Genomic DNA, 22,288 nt, shown 5'->3' on the forward strand with positions numbered 1-22,288 from the left:
CGCGACTGACAACGGTCGGGGGCGTGGCCAAGGGGGGTGCTGTGGACGGTAGCCGGGTAGGTTAGGGGGTCGCAGGCCGGGAGAAAACCGGGACTCGGACATGAGGGGTCGGCGCACGAGCGCCTGACGACGGCAGGCGCGGGTTGCGGCCGGCAGTGGCCTCGGCCCCCGGGTCACTGGGGAGTGGCCTCCGAAGACCGCGAACTCGCGCCGGGTGGCAGGACTCGGAGCGGGGTACGGTGGCCCGTTGGACATCGCTACGGGTGCCGGCTTCCCGGGGCAGTTCTCGCGAGACCGCGCGCGGCGGGGCGGGGCCTGTGGGGGGCGGGGATACGGAGCAGGAAGATGGCGGCTGCGCAGGAGGCGAACGGGAGCCCGAGCGAAGTGGCTGCCGCGGCGACGGTCACCGGAGGCGGCTCCGGGCAGGTAGGCGGCCGGGCCGGGGGCGGGAGGAGAGCAGATGGTCCCGGCGGCAGCTCGGTGCGGCCCAGCCCGGCGCGGCGCGGCCTCCCCGGCGGGGCCCTTCCCGCGCCGGGCCCGAGCCCCGCGGCGCCACCGGGCGGCCCCTGGGCCCCCTCCCGGAGCGCGCCCCCGCTTCCCCGCTGCGTCGCGGGGCCCATCCCTCCTACTCGGCTGTGGCTCCCACCTGCTCCCCGCCGCAGGCCGGCGCCCGGGCATCCCGAGTCGTCTTGGCCCGAGGGCTTCCGTCGCTTTCTGCCCCCGCATTCCCCCACCTGCCTCGCAGCCCCCTCCCCTGTGGGCGGCTCTCAGAGGGAGGGGGCGTCGCTTCTCGAAAAATCCCCGGCCCCCCCGTTTTCCCAGACTTGGGCAGCCCCGAGTCCTCCTGACCTCCCTCCGTCGCCACCCCCCCCCTCTCATTTTCCCTCCGCGGTCCCGTGTGCTGTCCGCGCCTGCCCCGGACCCCGCACATTTAGCCAGGCGAGAGGCTCCGAGGCCTCTCTCTCGCCCGCAGGTCTCCCGCCCTCCCCCCCCAGCCTGTCAGCTCTGTGTGGCAGGCCTTGGCAGCCCTAACTTACAGATGAGGACACTGAGGCTGGGAGGGCTGAGCCGGAGGGCGGCTCCCAGCCCCCTCCCCTCCGAGCTTCTCACCTGGCTGGGGGGGGGGGGGCCTTCCCGTCTCCCGAGGACCCCTCCCCCACCTGGCACTCACCGCCCCCCCTTCGAGTCTCCCCCCAGGTTTCAGGGCTGGGGACCCCGGAGCCCTTCTAACCGGTGAGGCCCTGCCGGCTTATGGACGGGGACATCGAGGTTTGGCCCAGGGCATCTCCGGCAGCAGCGCCTTTGTCTCGTGTGTTTGCTCTGCTCTGCCCCCCACGCCAGGCTCAGCTGGTCCTGAGCCCCTGTCTGGGGACCAAGGAGACCGCCCCCTTTAGGGCAAGGGGACAGCTGGGGGGGGGATTGAGAGAGAGACATGGGGGAGAGGGAGAGAGAGGGAAGGGGGAAGGAGAGAGGGAGAAAGAGAGGCGTGGGGGAGAGGGAGAAAGACGTGGGGGAGAGAGAGAGGGAAGGGCTAAGGAGAGTGAGAAAGAGAGATGTGGAAGAGAGAGAGGGAAATGGGAAGGAGTGAGGGAGAGAGACATGTCGGGGAGAGAGAAGGGGGAGGAGAGGGAGAAAGAGACATGGGGGAGAGGGAGGCAGGAGAAGAGAGAGAGGGAGAAAGACGTGGGGGAGAGAGAGGGAAGGGGGAAGGAGTGAGGGAGAAAGAGATGTGGGGGAGAGAGAGGGGGAAGGAAGTGGAGAGAGAGGGAAGAGGGAAGGAGAGGGAGAGAGAGACATGGGGGAGAGAGACTTGGGAGAGGGAAGGGGGAAGGAGAGAGGGAGAGAGAGAGAAAGACATGGGGGAGAGAGGGAAAGGGGGAAGGAGAGAAGGAGAAAGACATGGAGAGAGAGGGATAGAGAGAGGAAGAGAGAGAGATTTGGGGGAGAGAGAGGGAAAGGGGAAGAAGAGAGGGAGAGAGAAAGACATGGGGGAGAGGGAGAGAGAGGGAAGGGGGAAGGAGAAAAGAGAGAGGGAGAAAGAGACATGGGGGAAAGAGAGGGAAGGGGGAAGAAGAGAAGGAGAAAGAGACATGGAGAGAGAGAAGGGGGAAGGAGAAAGAGAAGAAGAGAGACTTGGGGGAGAGGGAGAGAAGTAAGGGGAAGGAGAGAGGGAGAAAGAGACATGGAGAAGGAAGGGGAAGGAGAAAGAGAAGAAGAGAGAGACTTGGGGGAGAGGGAGGCAGGAGAAGAGAGAAAGGGGAGAAAGAGGGAGATAGGGATGGAGGGACAGGAAGAGAGAGTGGCAGAAGAAAGGGAAGGAGACACAAGAGGAGCCAGACATGGGAAGGGCAGGAGGGGGGAGGGATGGAGGGAGGGACAGGGGGAGGCAGGAGAGAGAACACCAGCCTCCTAAGGCTTAGGCTGGGTCTTGGAAGAGTAGGGGAGGGGCATCAGTTTCAGGGAGAAGAGGGCCCACAGGGTCAAGCCTCGCCAAGGGTAGGAGTGAGGCTTTGGAAGCCTCGAATTCCAGGTTGATGAATGTCACCAGGATCTTGTGGGCTCAGGTCAGCTGAGGTTTCCTGAGGCAGGGTACAAATTGAGTTATCACTGGGGGCCTTGAGAAGTGGGGAGGAGGGAACTAACATGGGGCATCAGGAGGGTATAGAGCCCACCCTGATCCTGATGGTTTGGGGCTGCCATGGCCTGGCCACCATTGCTAAACCTGGACAGGACTTTCTCCTTGGCGGCCAAGGCATCTGCCACCCCAGTCCCAGAAAACCACCAGTCATGCACAGACACTTTGTGCCTTGGAAGCTGCCCCGAGATGCCTCTGTGTGGGGTGCCCAGACCAGAAGTGGCTGGGTGGACGTGGCTCAGGACTTGGCTAGGCGGTCATGGATGAATGAGTCAGTGGCATGCTGCGGCCTCTGCTTCGTGCACTCCAAAGGGGGCAAGGGACATATCCCCCCAGAGCAGTCTGCAGTCCAGCCTTCCCATTTGAGGGATGGGGAAACAGGCCCCATGAGCTGGAGGGACCTGCCTAAGGTCATGTTTTGTGCTGCCTCCAGGCTAGGCCCCTCACTTTACCCATAGGGAAACTGAACCCAGGACTGTCCCCTCCATCCCAGTGGTGCTTATGGCAGTGGCCTGGAGAGTGTGAAAAATATGCCTCTTATGGTGGGTCAGTCTTCCTTTCTTTGTTCTCATGTACAGGAGGGGGAATCAGGAAGCCACAAGGACTTGAGAGGAAAGCCCCTGCCCTGCGGGCCAGGGTGCTGAGGACTCTCATTTTCCTGGGGAGGTAGACTGAGCGACAGACAGACAGTGAGGTGCCCAGGGCCAGCACTAAGAGCCCTGGAACCTGGGGCGGATAGACATGGCTTTCTGGAATGGTCTGGCCTCCCAGATCTGGCAAGAGTTCCATCTGGACCTGAGCTGGGAGAGAATCCTGGGGCCTGAGGGTGTCTGGGAGGAAGGGGCCAGCCAAGGCCTGCTTAAGACCACAGCCTTCCCTCCAGCCCAGAAATAACAGAAGATCATGGGAGCAGAATATTGGATGGTGACAGCTGTGGATGTGTCAGGCCAGGGAGGGGGACAGCAATGGGGACATCTCCCCCGCCCAGCCCAGGCCAGGCTTCAAGGGAATGCCTTCCCTCGGGTTGCTCTGGACTATGGGGAAGGATTTTCTTTTAGAAATCTTATTTTGAAAGTTTCAGTTTGGAAACAGTTTTTCAGATGTCACAGAATAAGGGAAAGAGCAAAGGCAGGTGAGGATGCTGTGCCGTAACTGGTTGGGTGACCTGGCACAAATCTCCACCTTCCTGCCAGTCCTCAGTGGGTCTGTCTGTCAAAGGGCAGCTCTGACCTGTTGTGAGTGTGGAGATCATGACCACCCAGGTTGTGCAGCCTGGACACCAGGCTAGCCTGGGGAGGCCCAAGCATATCCTGGGAAGGAACCTTGAATTCACATCCTGGCTGAGTGACCTTGAGAAAGTCATTTCCCTTCATACTTGGCTTTGGCTTCCTGCATCAAGGGAGCCGCGGACTCACTGATCTCTTGGGAGCCCAAGCATGTCCCAGAGTTCCCATGCTCTGGCTCTGAGTGGCCATTCACCCCTCCCCAGAGCTCCTGGAGCAGGGGGAGCCTGTGTGGGGCACAAGCCCTGCCCTTGGGCCTGCTCTGGGGGTGCCCACCTGGAGGAGCCGTGGTTCAGCTGGGGAGTGGGATGGAAGAGAGTGAGACTGAGCCTCTGGCACTTGTTCAAGGTCACTGGGTGTCAGGGCTCAAAGGTCGGCCCTTCCCTTTTAGAGAAGAAACAGGCAGCACCATAGCACATGGACTCTGAGGCCCTTCTCTTCCCTGGGCCTCAGTTCCCATATCTGCAAAATGAGAGTTGGCCTAGATGCTTTCTAAGTCCTGTGACACTGACACCCAGAGAAAGCACGTGGCCAAGGTCACCCTGCCAGGCCCCCGGAACATGTGGGGGCTGGGGCAGAAGGGGCAGGGTCTCTCTCCAGGCCACGTGAGGCCTGCTTGGTAGATCTGTCCTGAGATGATGATTGATTGTCCAGGGCTGCACACAGGTGGGCCTTGGGGCACTCTTGGGGCCCTTCCAAGGGGGAGGGCGGCAGGCAGGTGCTAGAGAGCCCAGGCCTCAGGCGGGCCCATAAGAAATCCTGGGAGTAACTCTGGTTGGGCTTCTGTTTCTGTTCTCCCTGCTCTGCTGACCTGGGGCAGCAGTTGGGAAGCTGGCCTTGGAGCCAGGAGCACCCTCAGCCCGCACAGGGTGTTCCCCCTCTCACCACTCTCAGCCCTCTTGGAGACTTGGCTGGCAGGGTTTTCTTCAGGCCTCTCCTGATAATGAGGAGGGGTTTGGAGAGGGGTTGGAGGCCACACTGAGGAACACAGCCCTTGGCCAGGGCCCATGGGGAAGTGAGAGGCCAGGTGGGGTGCCCCAGCCTAAGCTCCCTTTCCATTCTGAACCCTCAAGCCTCTGTCCTGGCTCCCCACAGGTGACCAGCAATGGCAGTGTTGGAGGAGATGCACCCACAGAAACCCAGCAACAGAACCGAGCCCCACAGGCCGCACCCAACGCCTGGCAGGTCATCAAAGGCGTGTTGTTCAGGTAAGGAGCCTCCCCGGCCAGCGGGCACCTCCACCATGTCCCTAGCAGGTCTTGTCAGGGCCAGGCCTCCCTGTGACCACCCCCAGGCAGCTGGCTCGTGGCCATCCCCCCACCCCACATTGCCGTCCTGGCCTTCATCATGCTCCTACAGGCACTCTGGCTCCTCGGCAGCCTCCCCTAACGGGACTGAGCCGCACATGGGCTTCCTGTGGCGTTTGGCCGGCGCGCTGGCCAGAGCATCTCCACCAGCATTGCTCAGGGTGCTTGGCTTGGATTGGGCCGTTGGCATTTTTAATGCCTCGTCCCCGTCCTGACTGGGGCTATTTGCAGCCGATGTCCTTGTCTAGGCAGTCTGCAAGCGTGTCAGTGGGTCTGTGATCCAGAGGGAGCAGGCCAGACCGGTGCCAGGGCCCAGGCTTGAGGGAAAGGCTGGACACCTTGTGGGCGTGCCAGGCACAGAGGAGGGGTGAGACAGCCAGGGCCCCACTGGTAAGAAGCCTTGCATTGGTCTTGGAGGTGATCAGGAGCCTCTGCAGTTTGATGCTCTGAGGGAGGGAGTGGGGACTCAGGAGGCCAGAGCAGGGGCTCTTCACAGTGTGGTGCAGTGAAACTCCTGAAGAACTGAAGCAGGGTCGTCTGGGCGGGGCAGAGAGTCAGGAGGACCCGAGTTCAAATTCTGCCTCAGACACTACCTCTGTGACCTTGGGCAAGTCACTTAACCCCAATTGCCCTGCCTTCCCCCTCCAAGAAAGCAAAACAAAAGAAAATAGAACTGAAGGAAACACTCATTTCAGCAGGAGGCCAGAGCAGGTCTAGCTGTGCTTGGTTTCCCAGCTAGAGGTCACTCCAGAATCCCTGACCTAGGGACAAGGAGACACCCAGAAGCCTATGGGCCCAGGAAGGAAGGGATGAGGACCCATGATAGGGTGTGGCTCTGGGGGTGGGAGGAGCAGACAGGCAAGACCAGCCTCTGCCCCTGAGGCCACCATCCTGGAGATCTGGACCTGGGCCTTATCTACAAAGAGAGGCCTGCTGAGCCTGGGCGAGGGGCCAGAAGGGAGGGCTGTGTCCCCCAGGAGCTCTTGGGAAAACTCTGTGTGTGTGTGTGTGTCTGTCTGTCTGTGTGTGTGTGTGTGTGGCAGACTTGGGGGGAACTAGGTGTGTCAAGTCACAAACTATCGGAAACAGGCTAATGGGCTCCAGAAGGGGTCTTAGGGAACACCTAGTCCTGCCCCCTCTTTGTAGGTTTTGGACACTGAGGTTGGGAGCAGGGCCTGCTCTGGGACTGAGTACAGGCCCCTTGACTAGAGCAAGGTCCTGACATAGGATGGTAGCGTCTGGTACCAGCCCCAGATGCCTTGAGTTGCCCATGGTTTAGGGAAGGGAGGGCTCCATCCCTTGGACAGGCCAGGAGAGAGCTTCAGTCCAGTGTGACTGAGGGGCAGAGGAGGCGCGACTGCCCCCATCTATCACATGCCAGGGCCTCAGCACTACCCCCTGCATGCTGCCAGGCCGGGAGGGAAATGTAGAGCATGTGGTGAGTGCCAAGTGCCCCGGTGCCTTTGAAAACAGCTGTTCCACCCCCTCCTTTCTGTAGGACCACCTGGTGGAGTTCTCATTTGGTCCTTACCTCTGGGAGGTAGGGACTGAAATGATTCCCATCTAACAGATGAGGAAATTGAGTCAGCCAGCTGTGAAGTGACTTGTGACTGTCTGAGGCTGGCTTTGGACTTGGGTCTTCTTGCCTGCAGGCCTGCTGCTCTGACCAGGACATGGAGACTCAGGGAAAGGGCTTGGCTGGCTCATGGGGGAGGCTCTTCTCTCTCTGCTGCGTTGCTTTCTGTGATGCCGTGGCTGAGGGGCTTCCAGAGCCACTGCTCCGCCTACAAGTGGCCACTGTGGGGCAAGCCCCGCCCCTCTGAGCCTCGGTTTCCCCTGAGTTAGCTGGAATCGGGGATGCATGTAGCTCAATGCCTTTCTGCTTGGCCCTGGCAGCAGTCATGTCTTGCCTGACAGATGGCGGGCAAGCCCATTTCTGCCCCTCTTTCCTCCCCTTGAACACAGTGATGGACAGGGGCAGCCCTGGCTGGCCTCCTTCAACAGCCCCTCAGTGGCTTTTCTTCTCTAGAACTGCAGTTGTTCCTGCCTTAAAATGGGGACTGCTGAAGAGTGAGCAGGTGCCTCTCTCTTCTTTTTGTAAAATCTTAGACAAGTCTTGCTTCCATATTTCTGGTGAGGTTCTCAGTTGTCAGATTCAGCCAGTACTTACTGTGGGCCCCCAAGTGTGCAGAGCTCTCAGTGTGCAGGGCCCCCGGTGTGGAAGCTTATGGTTCCTGTCCTCTGGGAGCTTACATCTAGTGGGGGGAGAAGACAGAAGGGGATAACTGTCCAAGCTGGTATCATCCCATGCCATGTCACATTGGATGATGTGAGAGGTGCTGTCAGAGACACCAGATAGCTAGGTATAGGAGTGGGGTCCTGGGGTCACTGGGGCTACTGGAGAGCCTTGGGAGCAGCAGCAGGACAGAGGGGAGAGTCAGCTGGGCCCTGTCATGTGCAGCTGTGATGCCCCACTGAGGGGGAACGGTGTGGACAGAGACAGACTGAAAACCAAATGTTGGAGGAATTTGAGGAGCAGAGATCCCTGCTGCTTGGAGTGGGGGGTTAAGGAAGTCTGCCCAGATGAGAAAGCATCAGAGCTGGGCCGTGAAAGAAAGCGGGGGAGTATCTGAAGCTTGGGGAGGAGAATGTAAACAAAGGCACGGAGAGGAGGGCACTGGGGCCAGGGTGGGGAGGAATCTAGCACCCGACATGAGTGATGGGTGCCAAGGCTGAGAAGTCTGCTGTGATCCTCTGTTTTCCCATTTGTAAAATGGTCAGGCCCAGTCTAACATCCTTGGTCAGCTCTGACCTGTGGTTCTGTGAAAAGAGGAGGTCTCAAGCTGGTCAGAGACCTGTCTAGGAAGGGCTGTGGGGTCTGAGGGAAGGGTCATGGGGGAGGCTGAGGTCCTGAGACAGGAACCATGTATATGGTATGGGGAGAGCTTGGGAAGGCAGCAAGTGAAGGAGGGAGCAGCCAGCTCTCCCCACCCCCTCCACCCACCCCCCACCCCCAGGGAGGAGCCCCGAAGTCTGGGGGTTGGGGGGGGCAGACTGTATCGAAGGAAGTAGCCTGGTCCAGTGGAGGGCCCTGGGCTGGGACCCTTCCTCTCTGCCCGCTTCAGCATCCTCTGCTGTAAGACTGTGAGGTCCTCTCTCCCTGCCAGCCATGTGGCACAGAAAGCCCCAGGGGAGGACAGGCTGCCCAGGGCCCTTCTGGGGCTGGTTGTCTCAGACAGGCTCCCACCAGCTCCAGGAGAGGCCTCTGGCCAGTTCTCTCTCCCCCTCCATCCTTGAGGTTTTCCCATTTGCCCCCTGACCCTTGGCCACCCTTGGTCTGTGAGAGGAAGCTCCAAGTCTGGGCCCTGAAGGCCACCCCAGGACTCTGGGCATGGCCCTCACCGGTGGGGGCTGCTTTCTTTTGGCCTCACGGGGAAGCATCTGCTATCACTCTCTTCCTCCCCTCTTCCTCCTTGCCTCCTGTCTCCTCTTTCAGGATCAGCTATCCACAGTGGAAAGGACTCATCCAACCTCTCATTTTATGGAGAAGGAAGGTCAAGTGATTTGCCTTAGGTTACCTCCCCAGTAAGGGGCATCCCTCCTGGGATGGGTGGGGTTGTTGGGTCGTTGCCCTTGGAGCTCCTGCCCCAGAGAACAAGGTGAGGGTCTCCCCTGGGGTCGTACGGCTGCCAGGCAGGGCTCTCCCTAGGCCATGGTCACTGCAAAGCCTCAAGGGGATGACTTTGATGAAGCTGCCCCCTGCCTGGCATTGTCCTCCCTCTGAGCAGTAGAGCTCCTCGGAAGGCCTGCGTAGACGGGGAGTGAGGCACAGTGGGGAGGCCCCCCAGCTGGCTGACAGGTGCCCTCAGAGCCAGGGTTCAAGGCCAGGCATCTGGTCACTGTGGCTCCTTGCAGTCAGTCAGCTAGACACTGCTTTCTCTCCTGTTTGGTACTGGGCTCTGGGGAGCCGAGGACCAAGGGAAACAGTCATGGTATTGCCCCCGGGGGCTCAGGGAGGGGCTGGCAAAACCAGGGCAGGATCCGAATCCAGTGCTCTTCTCCAGCCCCCCCACTCTTGACTTCCTCTCTACCCTCGAGTTTACACTCTTTTTTTTTTTTTAAATTATTTCAGGGTAGCTAAGAGATGCAGTGAATAGAGCACCCGCCCTGGAGACAGGAGGACCTGAGTTCAAATCCGGCCTCAGACCCTTAACACAAAATTAGCCATGTGACCTTGGGCAAGTCACTCAAACCCAATTGCCCTGCCTCCCCCCCTCCAAAAAGCAAAAATATGTATATGTTTCTACTTTTTTAAAGCACAGACTTTTTCATTCTTTTCAGTTCCAAATTCTTTCCCTCCTCCTTGAGAAGACAAGAAAACAAAACCTATCACAAACATGTATATATAGTCATGCAAAACAAATTGCTTTTAGTCACATTAAGAGCATATGTTCTGATGAGGGACGCATCATGGCTAGCTAGGGAGAGAGGGAGACAAAGATGTGACTGGCTGGGTAGATGAAAGGATGGATGGAGGTAGACACACTGCTGGACTGATGTATGTGTTGATCTGGAACACAGACCCAGAGGATCCAAAGGAACATGGCCAGGGCGGGCTGTGTGGCAGGGGCAGGGCCTCAGGCAGACGTGGTACTTGAGCTGGGCTTCCTAAGCGGGGGGAGATGAGCAGGGAGAGTGTGGTGGCGCTCCAGTGTGGGGTGAGGTGAGGGCCACTAGGAGGGGCCCACAAAGCCACAGCTGCCTGGGATTCTGGTGACCCGACTTCTAGATTCTCAGATTCAGAGGGGGAGAGCTGGAAGAGATTGTCTTGTCTGGCCCTCTAAGGCCCATAGACAGAGTCATTTGCCCGTGGTCGCGCAGCACAAAAGGTAGTGATTGCCTTTGCCAGGCAGCTCAGGATCATGCTCAGTGGCCACACCCCCAGGCAGCTGCCTTGCCCACTCTCTGCCCTCTGCCCCTCCGCATGCCTTTCTCTGGGAGTTCTTTCTGCCAGCGACCTCCCCGTGGCAGGCTCTGTCTGAGCCCTTTAACCTTTGCTGTCCCTGGGCTCACAGATGGATGTGACTGGCGCAGGCCTTGCTAAGCTCCCAGAGCTGCCTCCTGTTGCTCTGCCTGGCATGGCAGGCCCTCCCAGTGTCCACCTCCGCTCATCCTTCTCTCCCCTCCTCTTGCACCCCCGCAGGATCTTTATTATCTGGGCCATTAGCTGTTGGTTTCGTCGTGGGCCAGCACCACAGGACCCATCCAGCCCTGGGGGAGCCCCCCGGGTGCCTAGCCGAAACCTCTTCCCAAAAGACACTTTAATGGTAAGAATGTGGAAGGGCAGTGGAGGGCCAGACTACCGTGCCTGTGGTAGACATGGACAGGCTGCAGGATTTCGGGGTCCTAATGCCTGCTCAGCACAGTTGCCAAAGTGGGAAGAACTTGCCCAGGCTTCCCCAGATGAGGTGGGGTGGGGATCAGGCTGTATTCCCGTGGTTTGGGGCAGGGCTCTTCCCTCTGTCTCCTTCGAAGGTTGTAGAGGAACCTGGAGATTTAGTTCAGTTCAGCAACCGCCCTGTGCTCACCATTGTGCTGGACCTTGGGGTCAGAAGCTTGTTCTTGGGCTGCTCCTCTTTTCTCCTGGGTGGGCAGCACCATGTCTGTGGACTGGCAGATATAGGGCAGTTTGGGGAGGAGAGAATGGTGGTAAGAGTGAGAAGCTTCAGGGGTTAGGTCTGAGCTGAGCCTGGGGAGCAGAGAAGGGAGCACCAGACTAGGGGTTGGGGAAGGGAGCCCACACAGGTGTAGCAGCACAGGCCCCCCATAAATACCACACTGGGGAGTCTGCGGGGCGGCAGTGGTGCAGGGAGAGGCGAGGAGGGCTTGAGAGTCAGGGAGGCCCGTGAACACAGGGGCCGTGGACAGTGGCGGGGAGAGGGAGGCCTTTGTCCGCTCCATGCCCCTGGCCACAGCCGGCCTGGGCAGAGCCCTGGACGGACTTCAGAGAGGCTGGAGCAGGCCCTTCTCCCCACAGAACCTGCACGTGTACATCTCTGAGCATGAGCACTTTACAGACTTCAACGCCACCTCCGCGCTGTTCTGGGAGCAGCAAGACCTGGTCTACGGGGACTGGACCAGTGGGGAGAACGCGGATGGCTGCTACGAGCACTACGCCGAGCTGGACATCCCTCCGGTGAGGGGCAGCTGGCCCGGCCCTCCTCCTCCCCAGCCTCAGTTTACCTGCTCCGTTCAGCTCAGGACACCCCTGACTAGCAGGGGCAGAGAAGGGGCCGGCCTGCTTTGGAAGGAGAGTCCTGGGGCCCTTGGGAGTTCCCTACACTAGTCACATTGGAGCCAGACTCACAAGAGGCCCAGCCCCACATGTATGTGAACATGGTCGGATCTGGCCAAGTCAGGAGTGCTGAAGCACCTGCCGTGTGCCAAGCGGTGTGCTAAGCCCTGGGGATACGTCAGTAGGCAGAACCAGTGTCTGGGGCTGCTAGGCCGTGCTGTGGAGAGAGTCTTGGGCCTAGAGTCAGGAAGCCTTGTCTCCCTGAGTTCCAGTTCGGCCTCAGACTCTTACTAGCTGTGTGACCCTGGGCAAGTGAACCCTGTTTGCCTCAGTTTCTTCATCTGTCAAATGAGCTGGAGAAGGAAATGGTAAACCCCACATGGGGTCATGGAGAGTCAGATGGAACTGAACAAAAGCTCATGCCTGCCCTCCAGGAGCTCCCATTCTAATGGAGGGCCAGTATGTAGACAGCTCTACACCCGCAGGCTGCAGATGGGGTCGTAATGGAGGACCCCAGAATTAAGGGGGAGGGGGAAAGATGTTTGGTGGAAAGTGGGAGCTTGGCTGGGACTGAAGGGCACCCGGGAGGACAGGAAGGGGGGAAATAGGGGGGAACAGCCAGGAGGAGGCTAAGTCACTGGGTCCCAGAGCATGCTGAGGGGAGGGGCTCCCTCAGAGCCAAAGAGCAGATTTGGTCCTTGATCCTTGAGGTGATAGGGAGCCATAGCAGTTGATAGAATGTTAACAGGTCAGGCCCATCGCTTTGGGAAGGTCAGCATGATGACTGAGTGGGGGGTGGACTGGGCCCCAAGGAGACTCAGGCAGGAAGAAGAGAGCAGGCTCCAGAAGTGGCCCAGGCCAGGGTGAGGCCAGCTCAGGGGAGACAGGGCAGGGGACATTAAGAAGGTCTAGACAACCAGGCCTCGGCAATGGGCTGGAAGTGGGGAGCGAGGGGGAGGAGCGGGGGGTCACCCTGAGAGTGCAGGCCTGGGTGTCTGGCCAGATGGCAGTGCCCTGCGCAGGAAGAGGGGAAGGAGACAGCCATCTACAAGGCAGCTAGAGATGGGAGACAGGAGGTCAGGAGAGAGGGCAGGGCTGGACTCAAGGAGTTGAGACTCATTTGCCTAGAGAGGAGCGTCGAGTCCCTGGGAGTCCAATGATTGGCACAGGGAGGAAGGGGGAAGAGATAGCAGAGGCCTGGCTGGCAGCCATGGCAGCAGGAGCAGAGGTCAGAGGAGAGAGGGAGGGGATCAGCAAAAGGCTACCGGCTGGAGCACCAAGAGCTCCCTGGTTGGTCTGGAGAGAGCAGCTCCTGTGGGATGATGGGTCAGGAGCCCGATGGCAGAGGAGAGACTCTGACCAGAGGCACCTGGGGAAGGGGGCAATGGACAGTGGGCTGGCCCTGAGGAGGTCTGAGGTGCGGGGAGGCCACTGAGTGACGGCAGGGGGAACGCCTCTCTTTATCAGTGGCACTGGAAGGAGGCAGCTTCTCAGCCGAGGTGGGGGTACCAGGGGAGCCGTGGGAGCGTGAGGGGGAAGGAGAAGGGACAGGAGACACGCCGTGGGGACGGGTATAAGGCCTGCCTGCCACCACACAGTAAATGTGGACCCTGTCAGGACAGCAGCATGCGCGTGTAGGAGGAAAGGAGGCAGATGTTGGGCGTGATCCCAGGCGGGGCTTTGGCTGGCGAGCTGGCTCACTGAGAGGTCATGATGGGGAGAAGAACACAGCTGGGGGGGGAGGGCAGATAGCAACATAAGGCCTACCTTCACAGCACTTTACAAATCTCCACCTCGTTTGGTCCTCATGACAACCCTGCAAGGTAGTAGATACTATTATGACCATTTTACAGATGAGGCAGCTGAGGCTAGCAGAGGCTAAGTGACTTGCCCCGGGGGCATGTAACTACTAAGTGTATGGGGCTAGATTTGAACTCAGGGCTTCCCGCCTCCAGGTTCGGTTTTGAGGGTGTGAGGGAGGGGTGGAAGGACAGACATCATGTTTGGGTGACAGGGTTCAGGCCAAGCTTTGAGGGGCACCTGCTGTGATGCAGGCACAGTTCTTGCCTTCCTGAAGTTTATAATCATTCAGTGCTGTGTCCTGTGGAAGATGGGGCTGGTGGTTGTGGGAGAGGGCTATGTGCAAGAGAGATAGCTCTTTGCTTTGGGGGTGTCACAGGGTGCAGCCCAGAGTTGGGCCTTAAAGGAAGAGGTGATGGGCTGGGAAGCAGACTCCAGGCAAGGTGGGTGCCCTGGGTATGGAGACCCCAGTGGGGCTACAGTGCAGCTGACTGGCAGGCAGGGGCCACAGCTTGTGTGTCTGTAGGAAGGGAGGGAGTGTGTGAGCCAGGAGCAGCATCAGATCCCCGGCTCTGAAAGCTGGGGCCCTGGGTGGGGATCCTGCCTCTGACCTTGGGCAAACTCCTTCCCCTCTCTGCCCTCCTGGAAAAGGGCTAATGTGGACTGAGTGCCCTCGGGGTCGTTTCTAGCTCAGTCTGTGATTCTGGACTGTACAGGGGCCCGAGAGCAGGAGGGGGCCTAAGGCTGAGTGGCAGCACGTGTGGCTATGGGGAAGGTGAGGAGCACATCAAGGATGCCCCATTGGTCCCTTTAGAAATAGGAAAGACAAGAGAGAGCTGCTTGGACATGGGGATGGCCCCACACCTGAAGGCCTGGTGGTCACACACCAGAGGCCCAGCTCTGGGGAGCAGGGCCTCTGTGCTTGACGCTGCTGAGGGGGATACCCAGTTTCTCCAGCCTTGCCTAACACTAATCGGGGTGGTCTGGCTGACCTGAAGAGGCCGCCAATGCTTTTGAGCCTCAGGGGTCCAGAGTGCCCCCATTTGTCAGGTGGGGAGTCCATGGCCTCAGAGCCTCATGCGGAGTCCAGCACTGTGCTGACCATCTCACACCTGCGGACTGAGCTTGAGTCAGGCCATAACTTATTGTCCCTGTTTTGTAGGTGAAGAAACAGGTTCAGAGAGAGTGTCACCTACCAAGGGGTTGGGACCCTAACCCAGGCCTGCCAACTTCTGGCTAGTAGGCCCTGACAGAAGAGGCCGTGACTTAGTGGGTGGGTGTGAGTGTGGAGGGGGTTCTGGGGTCCTCATCACCTGCCCTCTGTCCACCCATCTTCCAGAGTGTGCAGCAGAATGGCTCCATGTACATCCACGTGTACTTCACCAAGAGCGGCTTCCACCCAGACCCCAAACAGAAGGCTTTGTACAGGCGGCTGGCCACTGTGCATACGTCACGAAGTAAGGCCCCATCTGCCCTGGCCCCCACACTCCCCACGGGCTGAGCTGAGGGAATACAGGGGATGGGGGGGGTGCCATCCTGGGCCCCAGCACCCATTGGCACCAACCTGGGTTGCGGCTGAGCCCCTAGGCTGGCAGGACAAACAGGACCTTCTCCTCTATCTGAAGGGAGAGCCTGTGGAGGGGAGGGCCCCAGAAGCCTCTAGTGCAGCCCTGCTTTGTGCTGGGGAGCTGGGGGCAGGAGGGGGCAGGGACCAGGGCAATCGAGAAGGCTGCCAGGGGGCAGAAGATCTGGGAAAGACACCGTGGTGCAGTTTGATTCAGCAGATGTTTCTTGAGCAGTTGGTTGGGGAGGACATTGATCCCAGGCACTGGATGCCTTGAATGTCAGTCATGCTGAGGACAGTGCCCCAGGCATGATGGGAGGAGGGCTCTGTCAGCCTGGGTCCTGGAGGAGGGTCACAGGACAGAAAGAAGCCAGGAGTCTCTGGAGGCTCTTCCTCTCACAGGGAGGACAGGATGGAGGAGGCCGGTGGTGAATCCTAGTGTTAATGGGGAGGCTGGAGCTGGGGCTTAGAACTGGGCCTGAGAGAGCCAGCATGCTGGGGAGTGTGGCAGCCCTACTGGAAACCTGAAGGATTGGGACCAGAGCTGACCAGGGGGAGGGAAAGGCTGCTGTGGCTATGCTCCACATCTGGGTATCACTGCCCTCACGGTCTCCCCCTCTCTCCATCCTTCCCCCCTTTCCGTTCCTTCCTCTCCCTCCCTCCTCTCTCGCTCCTCCTCTCTCCCTCTTCCTTTCCTCTCTCTCTCCCTTTCCATCTTAGTGATCAACAAGTATAAACGAAGGCGATTTCAGAAGACCAAGAACCTGCTGACAGGCGAGACGGAAGCCGACCCGGAGATGATTAAGGTACTCAAGAGTGGCAGATGCACCCAGCCCCTCAGCCTCAGCTGGGCCCCTCTTCTGCATGCAGGGGTCCAGCTCCTGCTCTTAGCCCTTCCCCCAAGGCTGCTGGGGAGGCCCCTTTACCCAGTGGACAGTGAGGAGGTGGGATTCCATGGTGCCTTGCGTCTCTCAGCACTGGGGAGCCACTAGAGGCTTTGGAGCTGGGCAGTGACAGGTTCAGAGCTCTCTGCTTTCAGAATAGCATGCTTTGGAGAGGCAGAAGGTGCAGTCAAGGAAAGGGCTGAGGTGGCTTTTGAGGTGAGAGGTGATGAAGGTGTGACCTTGGGCGGGTGGAGAAGGGAGAGAGAAGGAGGTTCTAGGTGGGCCATGGTCCTCAAATGTCCATCCGCGGCCATGTGGAGGGGGGGGCTGTTCCACCTAAAGACTCTAAAAACACAGCTGTAGGGAAGCAAAGGAAGCGAGCTGACTGAAATGCAGGGATTTGAAGATGACCGAGCCAAGGCTGTGCTGTGCTAGCACGTCCAGGGGCAGGTCTGATGCTGCAGCAGTCACCGAGTTAGATTGAGTGTGACAGACATCACAGTGTGCATTGGTAGTGTGCCTTACATTAACAACAGAAGAAAACTCTCAATTTCACGTAGAGGTTAGTACAAGAAAAGGCAGGTTTTTTTCCCATCTGAGTTCGTGGTTCCTTGAGATCTCTCAGTAAGACATTGTCCTCTCCCAGGTGAAGCAGGCCTGCCCTTCAGCTAGCATCCATGGGACTTGGGAGTCCCTGGGGAGGGTGAAGGGTCAGAGAAAGGTCTGAGGTAGGAATGTGGATGACCAGGGAAGCCGTGACAGGGGCAGCTGTAGGGGAAAGCCAAGGGGAACGTAAGATGGGGCCTAAGAAAAAGCCCAGGAGACTCAGTGCAGAGCCCTAGGGACCCTGATTGTACTGGGGCAGGGGGTCACATAGAAGGAAGTCAGATGCTGAGAACTGACCAGGGGAGGGTGCAGGTGAGGGCATGGCTGGAGCTGTTGGGCACAGAGAACCTTGGAGAGAAAAGGCCTTTGGCTCTTGCCCTGTCCAGCTGCAGCTCCGAGTCACTCTTACCACTCATAGCTAAGGTCAGCCTGGGAACCAAGGCCCCAGCTGGGCAGGCCTTGTACCCGTCCCCACGGCGTGTCTCCTGTCCCTTCTCCTCCCTCCTCATGCCCCCTGGCACTCCCACCTCAGCTGAGAAGCTGCCTCCTTCCAGTCACTAAATGCAGGCGTTCCCCCTGCCGTCACTCATTGGCCTCCCCGCACCTCACACCTCCTCAGGGCCAGCCCCACACACACTCAGCCTCCCCCTCCATCCCCACTGTCCATCACCCCCTTTACCAGGTGCCTCCAGTCAGAGCCTCCAGCTGCTTCCCCCTCTCCTCTTCTCTGCCATCGGGCTCCTGACCCATCATCCCACAGGAGCTGCTCTTTCCAAACCAACCAGTGAGCTCTTGGTTCTCCAATTGGTGGCCTTTTCCTGTCTCTCTCCCTCCCTCCTGGCTCTGCCCCCACCCCTCTGACCTCTGTTCCTGCTGCCATGGCTGCCAGCCAGCCTCTGCTGTCTCTGCCTTCTCACACCAGGCTTGGCCCATTTCAGGCCCTGCTCTCTGTTCTCCGTTACAGAGTCTCTCCAGCCCATTCTCCATTCAGTTAATTATGACCAGAAGAAAGGCCACTGCCTCCTCAGAGGTTAAGTGGGGGGGTCAGGGATGGGGAAAGGGGAAGGAGAGAGGAGTCAGTTGTCTGCCCAGATGGTGACTGGAGGCTCAAGGAGGGAGGTTTGAAGCAACCCCTGGACAGGGTGTGGATGGGAGTTTGTCAGAGATGAATGAGGTGGAAGGAGCCCCTTCTCTCAGGAGGGCTTTGGGATCATGAGGCTGACTTGGAAGGGCCCAGGGAGGTCTGAGTGGCTCAGGCACGTGGAGGAAGGGCCGCCACGTAGCCTGGGCCTCCCTCCAGCTCGCTGTTCCCCATGCTCTTACCTCCACAGCGAGCGGAAGACTTTGGCCCCGTGGAGGTCATCTCCCACTGGCACCCCAACCTCACCATCAACATTGTGGATGACCACACACCCTGGGTGAAAGGCAGTGTGCCTCCGCCACTGGACCAATGTAAGCAGCCCTCCCCCGGAGGCTGCAGGCCTCTCTCTGCCCATCCTCTCTAAGGCAGGGAGGAGGCCGGCCTCCATCCCTGCATTCACTTCTTCCCTGTCTCATGAGTCCCCCTTCCACGTCGGCTGGGTCTCTTCTGCCACCGCTGCCATGTCCTCGCTGCTGGCAGAGCTGGGGAGCCGTGCCCAGGGGCTTGGGAGCCAGGCCTCCAGCTGCCTCAAGACCCACTGGGTCCCTGCTCCCCTCTTCCTGCCTCAGAGATTCCCATCCCCACATCAGAATCTGGAAACTTAACCAGCATAAGATGGCTCTGTTTGCAGAGTGGCTCTTGGATAGAGTGCTTGCCTTGGAGCCCGGGAGATCTGGGTTCTGGTCCTGCCACCAATCCGTGATTCCTATGTGACCCTGAACAAGTCACTGCACTCCTCTTGGCTCCCAGCAGCTCCCTGGAGTGGGCCTTTGCTCACTGGGGGTTTGGCTGTAGCCGCCAGTGAAATCACAGGTCCCGGGCCTCTCCCTTCTGGTTTGCATCTCGTCGTCAGGCCACTTGGCAGTTTGGGGCCCTGGTTTCTGGGGTTCACCCTTTCTGGCCCACTTGAGGCAGCCAGCTCTTGCCTGCCTGCGTGGCCTGCTGGTGCTGCCCCTGGCTACACTCCCTGCCTCAGGCCCAGGACCCGGCTGGATCTGCACCCCTGCCCCTCAGCCGCCGTGCAGGCCTTCCCTGATCTTCCTCTGTCCTGCCCCATAGACGTGCAGTTCGACGCAGTGAGTGGGGATTACTACCCCATCATCTACTTCAACGACTACTGGAACCTGCAGCGGGACTACTACCCCATCAATGCGACGCTGGCCAGCCTGCCCCTGCGCCTCTCCTTCTGCCCCCTGTCACTGTGGCGCTGGCAGCTCTACGCGGCCCAGAGCACCCGCTCACCCTGGAACTTCCTGGGGGAGGACCTGTACGAGCAGTCTGACGAGGAGCAGGATTCGGTCAAGGTGAGGGTGCGGCCCTCCCTGATGACCCCCTGCCCCCCCGCCACCACCTGGAGCCCCGACCCTCCTCTCCTTCCCCCCATGCTCCCTCCCTGCCTGGGACTCCGCGGGCAGTCAGGAGGGCCTGAGTTAAGGGCTAGCTGTGTGACCCCTCTGTTTGCCTCAGTTTCCTCAACTGTGAAATGGGGATAACAGCAGCACCTATCTCCATGGGTTGTTATGAAGATCAGATGAAACATCCATGAAGTGCTTAGCAGAGGGCCTGCACATGGTGCTTAAGAAATGCTTCCCTCCCTCCCCTCCTCTCACTCTCATCCTCTACCAGATGACAGCGCACAGGGCCACCTGATCCCTAGGCTCGGGCTCCCTGTGACTGGAGGGCTAGGCCCTGGGCAGAGGGGAGGCATCTGCTTGTGGGAATGTGCCAGCTGTGCTCCTGTCTGGCTCCTCTCCCTCTCTTCCTCCTCAGGTGTCCCCTCATCTCTCCCTCTCTTTCTCTTCTCGCACTGGGCCTGGGGGGCCTCCTCAGATTCTGCCCCAGATGGCCTAGAGGCCAAGCTGGGGGAAGGTTCTGTGAGACAGGCCTGGGCCCCAGGGACGAAGGAGTGGCGAGTGTCCTCGCTCTCATCGGCCCTCTGTGTGTCCTTGCCCTCCTAGGTGGCCCTCCTTGAGACCAATCCCTACCTGCTGGCCCTCACCATCATCGTCTCTATCGTCCACAGCGTCTTCGAGTTCCTGGCCTTCAAAAACGGTAGGAGCCTTCTAGGGTGGGGAAGGGGCCCAGCCCAGAGAAGCACAACCCTCTGCCCCACTTTGAGCAAAGAGATCTAGCCCCTTTCTGCTGCCCTATCTCCCCTCCAAAAAGAGTAGGGCAGCTTTAAGACTGGCCCGAGGTTTGATGCCACAAATTTTTGGCTTCAGGGAGACTTAGGGCAGTCCCTGAAGTGGGGCCGCTGAAAGGTGGGGTGACAGGCAAGAGCAGGCAAGGCCTCACCCCTACCCAGGCCTCAGGGGATCAGGGAATCAGGCTGCCTGAGCCAAGGGGAGCTCCAGGAACCTGGCCTGACAAGAGAGGGTGCCAGCGCCAGGGAGAGCCCCTGGTGTGTGAGAGGAGACAGGGCCCTGCTTTTGGGAGCCCCACGTCCTCACGAGAGGCAGGCCCGCCTTGGCCCTCTGGTAGCCTGAACAGAAGCCACCCTGGCCTCTGGCTTCACTTCCCCAATCCCTCCTCCACCCGGGCTCACAGACATCCAGTTCTGGAACAGCCGGCAGTCCCTCGAGGGCCTCTCCGTCCGCTCCGTCTTCTTCGGCGTGTTCCAGTCTCTTGTGGTCCTTCTCTACATCCTGGACAATGAGACCAACTTTGTGGTGCAGGTCAGCGTCTTCATTGGTGTCCTGATTGACCTGTGGAAGATAACCAAGGTCATGGATGTCAGGGTAAGGACCTCCACTGTGCTGGGCAGAATGCTGACCCAGCTGACTCCCAACCCCCTGGGGGGAGCTCAGCCCCACCCCCCCACTCCCAACCTCCTGAGGCCAGTGCAGAACACCCTTCTCCCCTGACTCCCAGCCCCACTGGGGGGAGCTCAGGCCCCACTCCCAGCCCCCAGTGGAGGACCAGGGAGTTTCCAGAACCACACCCCCCTTAGGATTGGGGAATTTGTATTGGGGATTTTCTGGTACCAGCGGAGCCCTTCAGGGTATGGGAGATCGACTGGCATTGGGGCTGGTCCCAATAGGCCCTCTTCCTTCTGCTCACTCCTCTCCCACCACCTGTAGCTGGACCGAGAGAACAAGGTGGCTGGAGTATTCCCCCGCCTGACCTTCAAGGATAAGTCTACATATATAGAGTCCTCCACCAAAATTTATGATGATGTGAGTGTGGGGTGCTGGGTCCTGGGTGAAGACAGGGTTGGGGGCAGGGAGGAGGGGAGAAAGAAGCAGGCTTTGGACCCTGAAGGACATTGGGGAGGAGACTGGTATGGAGGGCTCTACTGGAGGAGGGCAGTGATAGAGGGGGAGGCCTGGGGGAATTAGAAGACCCTCCCAAGTCTATATTGGGTGTAGACACACACACACACACACCTCTCTCTCTGTCCTGCATGTGCTAGGAAGCTCAGTCCTTGTGTCTTCCCTGGGAAGTCCCTTAGGCAGGGCCACAGAGGCCAGCAGGCACTGTGGGTATGGGAGAGGAGGGGTCCTGAGGACAGGTCGCCAGCAGGCCCCTGGTGGGAGCCGGGCTCACTGCTCCCCTCCCCCATGCAGATGGCGTTCAGGTATCTGTCTTGGATCCTGTTCCCCCTCCTGGGCTGCTATGCTGTGTACAGCCTCCTGTACATGGAACACAAGGGCTGGTATTCGTGGGTGCTGAGCATGCTGTACGGCTTCCTGCTGACCTTTGGTGAGTGGGGGCAACCCCATCCCACCTCCCCGGGCCCCTCCCTCACAGCCCTTCTCCCAGAAGAGGAAGGAAGGGCGCTGGCTGGAGCAATGTTGACCATACTGGGGGCTCTGGGCAGGCCTGAGGCTTAGCCCTGATGGCCTCTGTGGACCATCTGGCCTCTTGGTCCTGTCATCCTTTTGTCCACAAGGCAGAATGGACAGAGCTCTGAGAGGGCCTGACTTCTCTCCTGCCACATGCACACGGGGAAGCTGGGGGAGCTAAGTGAGGAGAGTGGGGGAGATTATGGGTCCCTCCTGACCTCCTGGGGACCCTCTGGCCACATCCACTCAACTGAACCAGCCTTCTCCCTTCCCCAGTATGATAGGCAGGGAGCAGTGTGGGGATCAGAAGCCTTGGTGACAATCTCAGTCTTACCCCTCACTTGATATGGCCCGCTGGGCAACACTGCCCCCCAGTCTCAGTTTCTCCATCTGTAAAATGGCCCCTGAGCTCCCTGCTGTGACCCAGGACACTGATGACTGCTGACGGAGAGACTGACGAGGCCTCATTTTCTCCATCTGTGACATGTAGACTTTGGTCTTGTTGGCCCTGTGTAGATCTGGAAAGGCTCTCAGAGGCTGTCTGGTTGGCCCAGGAGTCCTACAGATGAGGACACTGAGGCCTCTCGCACGCACCCCCCGCAGTGCTTTTACCTGCCCGCTCTGCACCCTCCCCAGGCTTCATCACCATGACGCCTCAGCTCTTCATTAATTACAAGCTTAAATCTGTGGCCCACCTGCCCTGGCGCATGCTGACTTACAAAGCCCTCAACACTTTCATTGACGACCTGTTTGCCTTCGTCATCAAAATGCCCGTCATGTATCGGATTGGCTGTCTTCGGGATGGTGAGCCCTGGGGGCCTGGAGGGTGGGGAGGGGGGTGCAGCCCTGAGAGCTGGAGGGTGGGGGGGGGGGGGCGCAGTCCTGAGAGCAGGAGGGGGCACTGGGGGCCTGGAGGGTGGGGGGGGGCCTTTCCAGATCAACAAAGGGCCAACAGACCAGGGGGGGGGAGAGCGGGGATGGGGGGGGG

The 22,288-nt window shown here is 59.4% G+C and overlaps 1 protein-coding gene across 1 annotated transcript in view; it reads left to right on the forward strand.

Annotated features, from left to right (window-relative positions):
* The first annotated feature begins 281 nt into the window (after nucleotides 1–281).
* The window catches only part of CLPTM1 (CLPTM1 regulator of GABA type A receptor forward trafficking), a 23,555-nt gene continuing 1,548 nt past the window's right edge, over nucleotides 282–22,288 (forward strand). The window contains exons 1-13 of the mRNA XM_069088975.1: nucleotides 282–426; nucleotides 5,014–5,126; nucleotides 10,429–10,552; nucleotides 11,263–11,421; nucleotides 14,660–14,777; nucleotides 15,605–15,690; nucleotides 17,706–17,826; nucleotides 18,575–18,819; nucleotides 19,474–19,567; nucleotides 20,063–20,253; nucleotides 20,596–20,691; nucleotides 21,082–21,217; nucleotides 21,937–22,104. Of these exons, the coding sequence (XP_068945076.1) occupies nucleotides 346–426; nucleotides 5,014–5,126; nucleotides 10,429–10,552; nucleotides 11,263–11,421; nucleotides 14,660–14,777; nucleotides 15,605–15,690; nucleotides 17,706–17,826; nucleotides 18,575–18,819; nucleotides 19,474–19,567; nucleotides 20,063–20,253; nucleotides 20,596–20,691; nucleotides 21,082–21,217; nucleotides 21,937–22,104 (1,732 nt within the window). The 5' untranslated portion in view covers nucleotides 282–345. The remainder of the gene's footprint in view (nucleotides 427–5,013; nucleotides 5,127–10,428; nucleotides 10,553–11,262; nucleotides 11,422–14,659; nucleotides 14,778–15,604; nucleotides 15,691–17,705; nucleotides 17,827–18,574; nucleotides 18,820–19,473; nucleotides 19,568–20,062; nucleotides 20,254–20,595; nucleotides 20,692–21,081; nucleotides 21,218–21,936; nucleotides 22,105–22,288) is intronic.

Source organism: Petaurus breviceps, unplaced genomic scaffold (genome assembly GCF_028583685.1).
Source record: "Petaurus breviceps papuanus isolate PSGF00001 unplaced genomic scaffold, PetGlider_PUasm1.0 185, whole genome shotgun sequence".
In the NCBI taxonomy this organism is placed as follows: domain Eukaryota; kingdom Metazoa; phylum Chordata; class Mammalia; order Diprotodontia; family Petauridae; genus Petaurus; species Petaurus breviceps.